The following is a 16,156-nucleotide window of genomic DNA, read 5'->3' on the forward strand; positions in this document are numbered from 1 at the left end:
GACTCCTAGCTCATCCATCTGGCTAAGGTGCTCTCTATAGCCACTGCTATGGGAATTAGCAAAGTGGAGGAGGGAGTAACACCCGTGTACTCCATCCTCAGACTGACTGCCTAATTTCAGAGAAGGGCTGCTGTCATGATGGGGGAGGGTCACCTGTGAGGGCACCATCCTGCCCCAGCTCTGGTGGCTCTCCCATGGATAAGGGAAAGATGTCAATAATATCTAACTTTCATCAACCCCTGCAGTGACTTGCTTCTGTAATAAGGAGATATTACAATGAAGCCTGACTACTCTTCTAGAGCAATCGGTAACTATATAATATCTGGGTAAGAAGGGAGAATATTCTGTAGACACCAGAATGTCCTTTATTATAAATTTCTGTATGCCAAATTCTTTCCAAAATTAAAAAAAAGTTTTGACTAACCACATCCAACCAACTCCAACCTTATGTAGCCCCTCAACTTGCCCTTGCTCCTGTGTTCCTGTTCTACGGGCACTAATGACGTCTTCAGAACCTACTGGATCAGCTCTTTAAGCTGTTCTGTCTCCTCTGGTGCCAGAGGTCTATGTATGGAGAACTTGGGACAAAGTAATGACAACTTCAAGTTCACCCAAAAAGTCCAGAAAACTTTTCTTGGAGAATGTATTTAGCAGAGACAGGTTGGAGAGGAGATGTGGGAAAAGGGCACTAACAGACAGAAAGGCAGGAAAAATGTCTTTGGGAAGTTAACCAATATTTTCCACCTACTCTTAATAAGGAATCACAGCCACTACTGATGAGAGGTTCAGAAGGAGAGCACAGCAGCTCGCCTGGCTCTGTCATTGAAAACGAGGCGTGACAGGGCAAGGTGCAAATGTCCTCACCTGTGCATCAGAGGACACAGGGACCCACTGCACATTCATGTAGCTATGCAACAGGTGCAATTTGACCTCCAGGGATAGGATTACACTGTGCAAAGAAGAAAAAAGGAATTAGAAATGTACTGCTACCTTTAGAAAACAAAGCAGAATGGCCTGACCAGGCAGGCATTGACGCAGTGCATAGAGTGTTGGACTGGGACATGGAGGACCCCGGTTCGAGGCCCTGAGGTCACCAGTTTGAGTGCAGGCTCATCTGGTTTAAGCAAGGCTCACCAGCTTGAGCCCAAGGTCACTGGCTCGAGTAAGGGATCACTCGGTCTGCTGTAGCCCCCCAGTCAAGGCACATATGAGAAAGCAATCAATGAGCAACTAAGGTGCCACAACAAAGAATTGAATTGATGTTTCTCATCTCTCTTCCGTCCAGTCTGTTTGTTTCTCTCTGTCTCAAAACAAACAAACAAACAAACAAAAAAAAACCGCAGAATGATCAGTTGGGGGGGGTAGAGTGGGTAAGAACCACATGCATGGCTTGGGACTCAGACAGGGTTGGGTTTGAACCGTAGCTCCACCAATTACTAAGCTGGATGACCTTGAGCAAGTCACTCGACCTCTCTGAAACTCAGATGGGCTCAATAACGGGTACAGATAATCGTATGTCCTCTAGGGTTGTTATGAAGATGACAATGGCATTTAGAAAGGGCACAGCGCAGTGTCTAGAAAACAGCAATTTCTTACTAAACAGTAGCCATTGTTATCATGGTTGTTGTAAATATTATTTAGAAGGAGCTTTTGAAAGTTAGGTAAGAACTTATTTAAAAAACCATAAACTCTGGGTTTTTTCATCAAACCCTCTCGCTTGGGTCTCAGTTTCAGGAGCCCTAAGAAGAAAGCACTGGGTGAGAGGTAAAGGAGGAGCTTCTACATTCATACGCTCGTCATGGGAAAATGTGGTGGGAAGCACTAGGAAGCTAACCCAGCTTCCAGGAGGCAGAGCAAGGGGTGGCGGAGAACACCCAAAGCAAATTATTTTGGTCAACTATTTAAAACCCCTGTCACTTGGTCTGGGAGAAAAACTGTGAATTGAGTATCTTAATTTTCTGGTCACTGCTTTGGGGATTCTGGGAGATATCAGTGCAAGAACACCCTTCATATTGTAAGGAAAGAACAAGCTGAGAGCCCAGGATTCCCATCTTTCACAGCGAGAAAAAGCAGTTTCACTCTGTCCTCCACCTGTCTACCTTCCCAAAGACACGGAAGCTAGGATATGACTGTCTTGCCTCTGAGCTAAGGAAAATTCCCCAGGAGACAGATGCTGCATGCAGAAGAGATCACAGCTACAAAGCAGATGGAAGGGCTAGGCCGGCCTTACCTGGCCAGTCGGACATTGTCATTGTCATCTTTGCCCCACTCCCAGCTCTTTCCAGGGTCCACAGCAAAGTGCAAGGGCAGCAGCTTATGCTCTGAATCTGTAAGGGGGATCACAGCTGGAGGGGGAAAAAACATGTTATCAAGGAGTCTCTTCCAGGAGAGAGGAAGGCAGCTGAACACAGGCTGACTTCACTAGAAAGGAGCTGAATTATAGCACAGGAATAGGCTGACAACTGCAGTCACTTCTCAGCTCTTGCATGTCAATTACCCTGGCGTCAGAAACTAACAGGCTGGTTTTCCCTTACTACCCAGAATACAATTTAGGCTACTGATCTCCATGACTCCCCACCAGTCAGTCAACTAACACTCTTGATATTCTTGCCAGTAAATGTGTATTCAGGGAACTGAAAGTCATTAAGACAAATAGAGGAAAGCATCATTTGAAAGGTTCTATGACCTTAACACTTGAGTTCTTTACTTCAGAACACGGAGCAGGGAATACAGGCTTCTGTGTTTTTCCCCAAACCTTTGTTTCTTTGTTTGCTTAATTTTAAAACCCTGGTATAACTTGTAGCTTTAGTAGAACAGTATCAACATGCGCTAACTGGGCTTGCATATGACTTAATTCTTTTGTCCTATATTCTCTCTCATTTCAGTTTTTCCAAGTGAAAATAAAGCAGAACAGACCAAAAACCACCAGAGACATAGACACTGCATTCAGTACCTTGTTCCTTGCTATTCTCCTTCTGCTCCATGGACACAAGCGCAGAAAAGTGGGCCTGATCGTAGGCGAGCACCAGAGGGGAGCGGTGACATTGGCTGGCTGGGACCTCCAAAGGTAGATAGATTCCCCCAAAGGGAATAGGGGCAAATGCTGCAGGAAACCACGAAGATTACTGTTAAGGCTACGTTCTGGCCTAGTTTACAGTCCCTCTACCCCACTCTGCCATGTGAGTTCCCCTTTCATTCCAACCCTCATTAATAATCCTTTCCTAAGAAGCCCCATCGATTAACCTAAACTGCTTTACTCTGAATCTTTTTAAGAATTTTGCATCTTTCTAATTTACACCTTGTTTTTCTCCAAAAGGTCTACAATACCCCCTTTCCTGCATCCTCCCAGCGCTTAGGCCAAGGCTCTGCCAACAGTGAGGATTGACTGACTCACCTTCTCCCCCAGAGTCCCTCAGCATGGTGTCTGCCACGACAACGATGGGCCTCCTAAGCACGTGGGCAAGGACAAAGACGTGGAATTCTTCTAGACTCTCATACACAGGCTCCTCTGAACTCTCCACCCTAGAGTGCAGGAGAGGAGAGGGGTAGCAGTGCAATGCGAGGGAGAGGGAAGAAAACAAGAGACCCCTGAAGTCCAGCTCTGCAAAGAGAAAAAGGAGAAATCCCCTTCCATGGTTTTCTAATCCTGAAGCTGCCACGGACATGGATGTTTACTTATGCCACCATCGCTGTTTCTACTTCCATTTCACAGATGGAGAAATCCAAGAAGGTGCGAGGGCTAAAGTAGTGTTAGGAATCTGAAGGCAATTCCTCTCTTTTTTATATATATTTTTTTAATTTTTTTGTATTTTTCTGAAGGTAGAAACGGGGAGAGACAGTCAGACAGACTCCTGCATGCACCCGACCGGGATCCACCCGGCATGCCCACCAGGGGGCGATGCTCTGCCCATCCAGGGCATCGCTCTGTTGCGACCAGAGCCACTCTAGCGCCTGGGGCAGAGGCCAAGCAGCCATCCCCAGTGCCCGGGCCATCTTTGCTCCAATGGAGCCTCGGCTGCGGGAGGGGAAGAGAGAGAGAGGAAGGAGAGGGGGAGGGGTGGAGAAGCAGATGGGCGCTTCTCCTGTGTGCCCTGGCCAGGAATCGAACCCGGGACTTCTACACGCCAGGCCGACGCTCTACCACTGAGCCAACCAGCCAGGGCCGGCAATTCCTCTCTTAACACTTGTCTTTTTCAACAACCCTCCCCAACTCTCTTTATAAAGTAGTTAAACAGACAACTGAGTAGCCACATCTGCTGACTTCACCACCACAACCACCCAGACATCAAACTGTGTCTAACAAAAACAAAAACAAAATTTCCCCCTCCTATGTCCTCTCACTTGGAAAACAGCCTCACTACCTACCTAGTAGCCTAATCAGAAATCTGTGAAACATTTACTGTTCTTTATCTCTCCCATCCAATTAATTACCTGGCCTGGCCAATGCCATCTCCTAAGTGCCTCTTGTATTTGTCTCCTCTGGTGTATCTGCAATCCACCACTCCTCCCTGGATTACTACAGCTGCCTCTGCCCTCACCCCTGCATCATCCGCTCTGCTGTCAGTGTGTTTAAACACACAAATTTGCTCCTGTCATTTGCATACTCACAGCTCAGTGGTTTCCATTCCCTGAAGCAATGTTATTCAACAGTGGGTACTTACTACAAATGCAGATTTCTGGGCCTGACCTCAGTTCAACTCAAGGAGGGAAGTCCTGAAATCTGCATTTTAAACAAACTTCCCAGACTATTTTTATTAATTATAAAGTTTGGATCGGTTATAACATTTAACTTTTTATTATGGAAAATTCCAAAAATTTTAACATACCGAAAACTAAAAAGAACATTATACTAAACTCTCATGTGTCCATCGCCCAGCCTCAACAATTAAAAGCACATGCACAATTTTATTTCACCTATACCCTGATCTATTTCGCTATCAGCTGCCATGCCCACCCCACTTGATTATTCTGAAGCAAATCCTAGATGTAACATTTTATTCATAAATATTTCAGTTTCTATCTATCTCTAAATAAAGAACTCCTTTTAAATATACCCTCAATACCACACTTTATTAATATCACACTTAATTAATATCACACTTTAAAAAGTTAACAATAATCAAACATGTAGAACTGGTTCACATTTCCCCAACTGTCTTATCTATGTCCACACATTCCAACTAGTTGATGTGTCTCTTAAGTGCCTTTAAACATACATTCCCTCTCCCCTACTATGTTCCTTGCAATTCACTTATTGAGGAGATTGGGTCATTTGTCCTGCAGTTTCCCAAAGTCTGAACAGGATACAATTTTGTTTGCTTAGCGTAGGACAAGAGAAGCCTCAGCATGCACACCAATCTGGGCTGCCCACTTTATCATTCTGCACACATACACTATATTCCAGCAGCAGTGAATTACCTAAGGTTTCTAGAACATACCATGCTGCTGTTACACATTTCTGTGCCCTTGCCATGTCCCCTCTTTCCTCCTAACATTCTCTCAGCACAGAGCTCGTTAGACTCTGGGGATGCAGTTAAAATTATGTCCCGCTCCCCCACTTTCTCATACTCACCCACCACAGTTGGCTCCGTTGGTACCTATATGCATGCGGGGTTCACTTGAGGCCAGCTTAATCAGCTCGTTCCATTCCTTCTGCCACTCATCCTCTGTGTACACCAGCCCTGACTGTGTGAAAGACAGGCAGGGATATCAGGCAATCAGAGGGTAGGTTCAGGAGGCAACAGCCATTCCAACTCACTCACAGTAACTCACTCCCTAGTCTCTTATCACCTGTATTAGAAAGTCAAATCTCTCCTCCCTTTTAAAACCAAGATTCACAAAAGAAGTCTTTAATTTCTCTCACATTTTCTTCCATTCTTTACAACCCATTGCAATCTAGCTTCTGTTTCTGCCCTCCAGCCTATGCCCTTCACCCTCCACATACCACTTCACCTAACCAACTCTGGGCAAAGAACAGTGACCTTCTAACTGCTAAATTCAGTGGACTCTCCAGTTCTCATCTTTTCAGTCTTCATGTGGCACTTGATCGTCTCTTTAAACTCCCTTCTTCTTTAGTTTCCACACATGATTTTCTCCTATCTCTGTGAACTCTGCTACCCCAGAACTACTGTTGTTGTGTCAATGACTTTAGCCTTGGTTACTCCTAGGTGGTCCCCTCTACTGCCACAATCTCATCGACTAGCATCTATATGCCCAAGACTCTTAAATTCTCCCTCTCCAGCTGCAGGAAACCACAAAGATTACCGTTAAGGCTATGTTCTTGCCTAGTGGGCAGTCCCTTTACCCTGCTCTACTAATTAAGTCCTCCCTTTCATTCCAACCCTCATTAAATAATTCTTTCCTAAGAAGCCTCATCAATTAACCCCAATTGCTTTACTCTGAATCTTTTGAGAATTTTGCACTGTTCTAATTTACACCTTGTTTTTCCCCTAAGGGTCTAAAATCACCTTTCCTGCACTCCTCTTGGTGCTTGGCCCAAGGCTCGGCAAATAATGACTATAATTCCTATACTCACATTCAGCTGCCTACTGAAGATCACTTCCACTGTACCTCAAACCCTACACAATCAAAACTGAACTCCTACCTACCTCTTCCAAATCCACTCTTCTTTCTATATTCCTACCTTAGTGAATAGCACTAATTAGCATTCAAACACCCAAGCCAGAAGCCAAAGAGTTATCAGACTCCTCTCCTTCCACCTACCCACACCCAGATCCCTTTAGCCAACCATCTTCAAGCATGAACTACTGCAATGGACCCATAATTGGTTTTACTATTTCCAGTCATACATTCTTCTGATCCACTTTCTACAGCTTCACCAGAATGATTTTTTTAAATGAAAATCTAATGATGTTTGCTTACTGCTATAAATTACTTTAAGAATCATCATTATCTATTAGATATAGTATAAACTCCTTAAGCATAAAATACAAAGTCCACTTCCTGGACTCTACCACCTCTCTAACCTATCTCATTTAATTACCTATAGTTTCTTTTAAGATTTTATTTATTGATTTTAAAAAGAGGAAGTAGGAGAGGGGAACAGGAAGCATCAACTGGTAGTTGTTTCCCATACGTGCATTGACCAGGCAAGCCCAGGGTTTTGAACTGGCGACCTCAGCATTCCATGTCAATGCCTTATCCACTGCGCCACCATGGGTCAGACTCATTGTAGTTTCTTGAATGCACCATGTTGTTTTATATTTCTGAGGTTTTGTGTAAGTTGTTACTTCTGCCTGGAGCATCCCACTCACTATCCATCTGGAGAATGCTTTATCAACTGTCAGAGGAGACTTAAGTATACTCTGCTGTGACCCTTTCCTAAATCTCCCTGGTAAATCAACTACTCCTTCGTTTGGGCCTTCCCTCAAATGCTCTCACAAACTCCTACTGCAGAAGTCATAACCGATTTCTCTGTAATTATGTATTTACATGTCTATCTCTTACTGCTGCCCTTAAGGGCCTGGACCAAGTTTTTTACAAAATGTTTAGTGCCCACTATGTGATCAGTAATCATTAAGCACACATGCTGAGTTAAACTATTATTTTCATCAAAGGAGCAGGAGAGGTGGTAGAAACCATTTAAGAATATCATATAAGCTTTAGGATAATATATGATGATTTGGGAGATGAGTTTACCTCATTATAATTGGCTTACTCATTTGGTATTAAAATGAGCTTGTACTGCTTAAACACACACTGACAGAGTGAAAAAAGTCCCAGCGGAAATATGAGGGGCACAGGAACAAATTTAACAGGAATTAAAAGAATTTCTGTGAGCATATTCTACTTTAATTTTAAAAATGACAAAGCTATTTTCAGTGTGCAAAAAGTATATCACAATTTTTTTCAACTAAAGATAACAAGAACAATGCACAGGTTATATATGGGGTTTTCGTGTCACTGTGATATATGGTCAGTGATTCACATCCAGGAGGATCTCCCTTTCACCTAGTTCTGCTTGCTGTTCTTATACACACAGCCACTAGGTGGTGTACCCCTCTAGCCTGAAAATATCTTTTTTTTCTTTCTTTCCTTTTTTTTTTACCGAAGTAACACTGGTTACTAAAATTATACAGGGCCTGAAAATGTTCTTACTGGGTTTTACCACTAATTTCAACACAACTAGAGAAGGTCTGGGAAATCAGAACCATTTTAGTTTGTTCAATGTTTGGTACTGGTCAACAGAAGCTCCCCAACCCATTGCCACTCTCCTCCCACTCCCACTCCCAAGGTCTGAATCATCTAGTTGAGCTAAAACAATTATCTAGACCATATTGCTAGTATGTAACTTTAAATTAAATGTGTCCAGTAAAAGGGGTAAAAGAATGTTCCTTTGGTAGTGTTCTTTTGATAGCCGCTACTCTCTAGGAATGTATTTTCACTGGCGACTTTGAGGGAATATGTGGCTGACCAAAGGACAGAAATTGGGTATTTCTGGGTTTCCTCTCTAAATAACACCATAATCTAACCCCACATTTAAAATAATAACTATAATAGCTCAAAAGCTGGAATTGGGCACACCTATTCTGATTGTTACTGTCACTTCTACTTAATAATTAGCGCTCTCGTTTTGCCTTTCCTCGTCTCCGGAGGGTCAAATCTAAGGTTCAGGTTGTGTGAAGAAGGCAAACTCTGGGCTGGCTCTAGCTCAGGCAAGTGAAGGTCTCCACAAGGCCCAGGCTAGCTCACCAGGGTGCCGGGGTGGGTGGGACACAGCACTTGCTGTTTACTTGTCCTTGTCCTGTGCATCTCCTTTCCTGAGGAATCTTTGAGGGCAGATGCTGATCAAAGATAGGATTCAGATCTTAATATCATCATAAGTTAACAATGGCTTCTTTTTTTTTGAGAAAGAAATAGAACATATTCTACTTACATATTTTAAATGTTCAGGATATATAAAATTCTAATGACTAAAACCAAGAAATCTTAGTTCTATATATGGCCAGCTCTGATAGAACAAGAAAAGAAAGAAGATGGAAAGAAAAAGGTAAGTTTCTGAGAAGATATTTCCACATTAATGCCATAAACATCCAGCCACACACATGGCAAAAAATAGATACACCCAAAGAGCAGGAGATAACGCAGAAGATAGAACTAGGGGAAAAGGAAATAGGGAGACCCATTGTCTTTATATAAATGTTATTGTAAGTATTAAAGGAAAGGGATGGGTAAGCTTTTTCTATCAAGATGCAGATAGATAGTAACCCTGTTAGTCTCTGTAGGTCATACCCAGCTACTCTGTCCTGCTGCTGCAGCAGGAAAGTGCTTACATAAACATACCCATGTAAATGAATGGGCGGGGCTGTGTTCCAATAAAATTTATTTGTTGTTTGTTTGTTTGTTTTTCACAAAAACAGTTGGTGGGATTTGGCTCATGGGCCATTGTTTGCCCCACCCCTGCTATAGGGATGGAAAGTACAAGCAGTCCATTTTTACTTTCTGTAAAAAAGCAGCTATAACATTTGCTAAACCCCTGAGAAATACCATTCAAACTCAATTTAACAGGCATGCTTTTCAATTTTTAAGACAGACTAAGTATTTGAAAAATAAATGGTACATATCAGTGGTCCCCAACCTTTTTTGGGCCACGGACCAGTTTAATGTCAAAAATATTTTCACGGACCGGCCTTTAGGGTGGGATGGATAAATGTATCACATGACCGAGACAAGCGTCAAGAGTGAGTCTTAGATGGATGTAACAGAGGGAATCTGGTCATTTTTTAAAAATAAAACATCGTTCAGACAAATATAAATAAAACGGAAATAATGTAAGTTATTTATTCTTTCTCTGCAGACCGGTACCAAATGGCCCACTGACTGGTACCGGTCTGTGGCCCGGGGGTTGGGGACCACTGGTATATATGGCCAAAAATATTTTTTAAGCATTTTTTTTTCTACACAGTTTGAAAACACAGGTCCTTAAAGACTGGTCTAGTCTTATTATAAGCAATAAAATCAAAACAATACAGAAATCCTATGGACTTGTCATATCTCATTTTGCAAAAGATTGCCACTGAAGACTTATTGAGTGTTTATCAGGTAAAAACCAGTTAGACATTCCCTCGATAGGTCTCGGCTTCCCCACACCAGTACTCAGGGCTATAGTGAAAGGCATTCATACCCTATGGTGTTATCTGCATTGTCTACAATTTCCAGGAACATAGGAGGACCTAAGTAAGCACCAGGAGATACTTCCTATGGAAGGCACTGGGCATTTCCCTGCTAAACTTTGGAAAACAAGGGGCTCCCTCACCTCTTTATTCTGCTGTGTTTGCTGCCACCTCCAGCGTCGTTTTAGTGCTTCCTTCTCAGCTCCCTTTTCCATCAGCGCATACAAAGCTTTCCGCAGCATCAAGTCCCGATCATGGAAACCCCACATCCCTGCGGCAAGGAAACCTAATGGTAAGACATCTTACCATGACTCACCTACACTTATTAATATTGATACACAGACTCTGGCATGAAGGAACTCAGGGTGAAGCCCAAGTTCAAAGAAACCCATCTGTGACTTCGAGGAAAGGTTCTTTTGAAATAAAAGATGTTCCTACTCTGGAGGTTCAGAAACTTGAAAGTGGAGGATATACTACATCCTACAAATTCCTGACAGGAAGCCCTTACTCCTGATGCAAGTGTAACAAACTAAACAGGGTAGTAGCAGATAAGACAGGCCGGGCACATGACAAGCAGCATCAGAGCTTGAGGGATGGTTGAAGAATGGGGACATTTTTTTTCTTTTTTTACAGAGACAGAGAGAGAGTCAGAGAGAGGGATAGATAGGGACAGACAGGAACAGAGAGAGACGAGAAGCATCAATCATCAATTCTTTATTGTGGCACCTTAGTTGTTCATTGACTGTTCTCTGATATGTGCCTTGACCGGGGGCTACAGCAGACCGAGTAAACTCTTGCTCAAGCCAGCGACCTTGGGTCCAAGCTGGTGAGCTTTGCTCAAACCAGATGAGCCTGTACTCAAGCCAGAGACCTCGGGGTCTTGAACCTGGGTCCTCTGCATCCCAGTTCAATGCTCTATTCACTGCGCCACCGCCTGGTCAGGCGAATGGGGACATTTTTTAAGCTAAGGTAAATAATATACTGAATTATAAATTATAAAGGACTGATGAAAACATCCTTTTAATATACCAAAAAGAAAAGTAATATTAAGTAGAATTATACAACACACACACACACAACTATGTATTGCTTGCTTTCTGCTGCTTATTACTTCTGAGGGCTGTCAGAATGGGACCCATGATAATTCTGTGTTCTCCATGTGATTTTTTTTTTTAAAAGAAGAACATTTTACATCTTTTTTTATTTTTTACAGAGACAGAGAGTGAGTCAGAGAGAGGGATAGACAGGGACAGACAGACAGGAATGGAGAGATGAGAAGCATCAATCATTAGTTTTTCATTGCGCGTTACAACACCTTAGCTGTTCATTGATTGCTTTCTCATATGTGCCTTGACCGCGGGCCTCCAGCAGACCGAGTAACCCCTTGCTGGAGCCAGAGACCTTGGGTCCAAGCTGGTGAGCTTTTGCTCAAACCAGATGAGCCCGCACTCAAGCTGGCAACCTCGGGGCCTTGAACCTGGGTCCTCTGCATCCCAGTCTGACGCTCTATCCACTGCGCCACCGCCTGGTCAGGCTCCATGTGATTTCTGAGTAAGACTAAAAACCTTCTCCTCCTGTACCAACACACACATACACACACGCACACACACACACACACACACACACGCACGCACGTACACACATCCTTGCTCTGAACCATCACTTCTGCCTATGATCACAGTTAGTTGGATTAAGTCCTGCATATGACATTTACCTCTACTGATTCCTTTCTATGAGGGAGTGGACAGCCACTTCCAAGACTCACCAAGAGAGGCTGCATGCAGGAGACAGTTTCCATCTCCAGTAGTTGCCAAGGGAAGCAGCCTCTGACAAGTGGGGTCTACACTCACCCACCAGTTCAAACGCCCTATAGAAACAGGAAGAAAAGAAGAACAGATTACCCATAAGCTTTTCCCACTTCTCTATTTTTAAAACCGATTCCAAATTTGCCCTTCTCGGAAGCTTACCAGAATAAAACCATCATGTTATTACTCTTTATATCTTCTTCACTTATAACTAGTTGATTAGAATCTGGTGAGCACAACCAGTAAGATCGGTGGTTCTTAAAGTGAGGACAACTTTGTCCCCAAGGAGACATTTGGCAATATCTGAAAATATGTCTGGCTGTCACAACTGATAGAGGGATCCTACTGGCATCTAATGGGTAGAGGCTAGAGAGGCTGCTAAACACAATACAATGCACAAGGCAGCTCACACAAGAAAAAACGATCTGGTCCTAAATGTCAACAGTGCTAAGGCTGAGCAACCCTGGGTTAGATGATGAGGCCAAGGTCATTGGCTGAAATCTGTATTGGCTACTTGGTCTGATTCCTTTGCTCTGGCCAGATGTTAGTAAATATTGCAGCAACAGAACTCAGCACAAATCCATCATCAATAAAAGAAAAACAACCCCAAGCACATGTTCAAAAGTGTCATGCAAGTATCATCTGCATATATGACAGTCCACATGTCAGCATATATATGGTATGACTTTAAAGACATGAACAATAAGACAAAGTACATAGAACACCCAATTCTGTAGTTATCCTATAATTGCCAATCCATTATTTACACGAGGAACATATTTTATGAATGATGCTTAAAAGTTTTCTTTAATTACTGAAGAGTCTACAGAAAGAAACACTGGCCTATAATCTCACCAGATAACTTGTTAACTTTTAAAAAAAAGAACAATAAACCAATGCATACAATTAGTACAGAAGGGTACAAAATGAAAAAGATTTCTTTCCATGCCTGCACCCTTCACACTCAATCCTTCCATGGGAGGTTTTTAATACCTAACTAGCTTTCCCAGAACTCCAGCTATCTCACCCCATCATATGAACTAATTTTAACAATAATTTAAGATAAACACAATTGCTAAGGTAAACAAATCTAAAGCGTATATATATATAAATGCTACTTTCAGATTAATCACCATTGTGCATTGTCTACAGCACTGGTTCTTTCTGTTCACAAGGTGCCCCAGAGCAAACTACAATTCAACTATATTGTTTCCATGAATTAATTTTTTTTTTTTTTTTCCCTGAAGCCGGAAACGGAGAGAGATAGTCAGACAGACTCCCGCATGCGCCCGACCAAGATCCACCCGGCACGCCCACCAGGGGGCGACGCTCTGCCCCTCCAGGGCGTCGCTCTGTCGCGACCAGAGCCACTCTAGCGTCTAGCGCCTGGGGCAGAGGCCAAGGAGCCATCCCCAGCGCCTGGCCATCTTTTGCTCCAGTGGAGCCTCGGCTGCGGGAGGGGAAGAGAGAGACAGAGAGGAAGGAGAGGGGGAGGGGTGGAGAAGCAGACGGGCGCTTCTCCTGTGTACCCTGGCCGGGAATCGAACCGGGGACTTCTGCACGCCAGGCCGATGCTCTACCACTGAGCCAACCGGCCAGGGCCTCCATGAATTAATTTTTAAGTATTAATTCCTAGGCCTTTCATGGGTATATCTGGCTTCCCTTCCATCAAACAGGAAATTTCTACAGGACAGTATCTAACTTGTGTGTCCTTTCTTTAACCTGAAGAAGCACCTAGCTCAGTGCATGTTTATCTGACTGACTGCTGACTTTTCCTGTAATCAGACCACACACCCAGACTGGAGGCTACTTACTGGTCAAGCCCAGTCCCATGTGTGGCTGTCTGTAGGTAGAGAGCAGAGGGAAGAGCATGGAAAAGGAAGCACTCACTGACCTGCCTGTTCCAAGGCAACCAGCATGGACTGTTCAATGAGGTCTCTCTCTATGAAGCTGCGGAAGTCTTCATTGTACACAGTGAGATCAGGAAGCTGGAAGGCACAGACGGGCATTTCCAGGGGGTGCTCACTGCTCCCCCCACCCCCACCATTGGAGGAGACATGGGACCGGGCCAGAGAAACAATGCTGGAGCTGGCGTGGGAGATGCCCCTAGACAGGCGTTTTTCTGCAATGAGAAATGGAGTCACCTTAGAATATACACAGCTCACTCAGAGAACTTTCCACTCAGGGAAAAATTGAGTCTCACTGGCTAACAAATACCACAACCCTCTTTCTCAAGCCAAATACAATGGGAGAAATTCAGAAAGTGGTATTTTTGTGCACTCACATTAACACCAAGTATACATCCCTCTACCCTTTTGGAAATTTGCCTGAATTTCCTCTCCCCATGGCTCTGTCTTTTTCCACTCTCATTTCCCAACATAATAGGGACCTATGCATTTGGCAAGTTGGTCACTATCTGGTGGGAAGAAGAGGGAATAAAGGAAACAGGGCTCCATTTGGCTGGATTGACTCAAATAATCTCTCTAATAATTTGAGGGTCCTGGAGAATATAAAAAAGGACTTCCATTATAGAAAATCAGTGAAAAATCTCACACATTTAGGAACTTCCTTACCTATCATCAATAACATTTACTGACATTATTTACTACAACTTTTAATGATACTCATATTTATTAGAAATTTATAGGTACAGTCAATTCTTATTTAATATGCTACAGAGGAAGACAGTAATATAGACAGTGCCTCAAATGACTTCATTTATTTTGAATACACGGCACTTACAATTCCCCAGCAGATAGCCCATTGTGGTCATAATTTGCTCAGTGCATTATTATAATTCACTTGCATGGTTTAAGTTATATAAAGATTATAAAAAAAGCTAAAAAATGTGTTGCGTAGCAGTTTTTACTTAATCCATTTTTTGCCAAAGATGGTGTACAAAGTAAGTCAAGACTTGTCTAAAAGTTATTTTATATGATGTTAGTTTTTAAAACTCTTTTTAGGTATTTAATAATTTCTCCATGCCCATGGTAAAAAATCAAAATATTATCAAAAGGTACAAAGTATTACAAAGAAATCTCCCTCTCATTCAAAGTTCCTGTTCCCCAAAGGCAACCTTTTATATCCTTCTAGAACTTTTTATGCACAAAAAACACATAAAGCTTTTAAAAGAATTTTAAAATGTAAACAGGAACATATATCCTGCATCTTACCTTTCACAATAGATTTGAGATTTTTCCAAAACAGCACATCAAGTTCTACCTAATTCTAATGGCTGCAGAATACTCCACAATATGGATGATCACGATTTCTTTAACCACTCCTCTATTAATGGACATTAAAAGCTGTTTTCAAGCTTTACACTAAATATGTGTGTGTTTATGTATGTATGTATGTATGTATATATGTACATATGTATTTAAAGGATATATATACAGGCAATCCCCAGGCTATGAACAAGATAGGTTTGAAAATATTTAAGTATTTATACATACACACACACACACACACACACACAGACACACACGTGCCCGTGCGCACAAACATATGATAGATTTCTAGAAATGAAATTGCTGAGTCAGAGTATATAATGCATTTTTAAATTTTGGTAGATGCTGACAATATTAACAGAATGGCCTCCAAAGAAGTAGGTGGTAGTCACCCTTCAAATTCTATCTTAATGTGGACCTTATCTCAACAATTAGATTGTATCCTCCTTCCTCTTTTTTTTTTTTTTTTTTGTTGTTGTTGGTATTTTTTTGTATTTTTCTGAAGCTGGAAACGGGGAGAGACAGTCAGACAGACTCCCGCATGCGCCCACCAGGGATCCGCCCGCACGCCCACCAGGGGGCGACACTCTGCCCCTCCGGGGCATCGCTCTGTAGCGACCAGAGCCACTCTAGTGCCTGGGGCAGAGGCCAAGGAGCCATCCCCAGCACCTGGGCCATCTTTTGCTCCAGTGGAGCCTCGGCTGCAGGAGGGGAAGAGAGACAGAGAGGAAGGAGAGGGGGAGGGGTGGAGAAGCAGATGGGCGCTTCTCCTGTGTGCCCTGGCCGGGAATCGAACCTGGGACTTCTGCACGCCAGGCCGACGCTCTACCACTGAGCCAACTGGCCAGGGCCTATTTTTTCACAGCATCTGAAGAAGGGCTTTATTCGCGATAACACTCAAGATGCAGAGTGACAGTGAGGGGCTCCAGCACCTGGACAGATTGAGGCCACCTCTGACCTGACTCCACTTAGCAGTCCCGCCCTTCCC

General features: G+C 43.1%; 1 protein-coding gene across 5 annotated transcripts in view; it reads right to left on the reverse strand.

Moving 5' to 3' along the window:
* The window catches only part of OTUD7B (OTU deubiquitinase 7B), a 62,960-nt gene that overhangs the window by 6,420 nt on the left and 40,384 nt on the right, over positions 1-16,156 (reverse strand). For 3 of the 5 annotated variants that reach the window (XM_066377336.1, XM_066377337.1, XM_066377335.1), the window contains 8 exons: positions 13,833-14,060; positions 11,899-12,000; positions 10,277-10,404; positions 5,573-5,685; positions 3,395-3,522; positions 2,954-3,103; positions 2,231-2,345; positions 865-949 (listed from right to left, as the gene is read on the reverse strand). In XM_066377336.1, the coding sequence (XP_066233433.1) occupies positions 865-949; positions 2,231-2,345; positions 2,954-3,103; positions 3,395-3,522; positions 5,573-5,685; positions 10,277-10,404; positions 11,899-12,000; positions 13,833-14,060 (1,049 nt within the window). The remainder of the gene's footprint in view (positions 1-864; positions 950-2,230; positions 2,346-2,953; positions 3,104-3,394; positions 3,523-5,572; positions 5,686-10,276; positions 10,405-11,898; positions 12,001-13,832; positions 14,061-16,156) is intronic. The other 2 variants (XM_066377338.1, XM_066377340.1) reach the window with 1 other exon arrangement.

This window comes from Saccopteryx leptura, chromosome 3, assembly GCF_036850995.1.
Source record: "Saccopteryx leptura isolate mSacLep1 chromosome 3, mSacLep1_pri_phased_curated, whole genome shotgun sequence".
Taxonomy (NCBI): domain Eukaryota; kingdom Metazoa; phylum Chordata; class Mammalia; order Chiroptera; family Emballonuridae; genus Saccopteryx; species Saccopteryx leptura.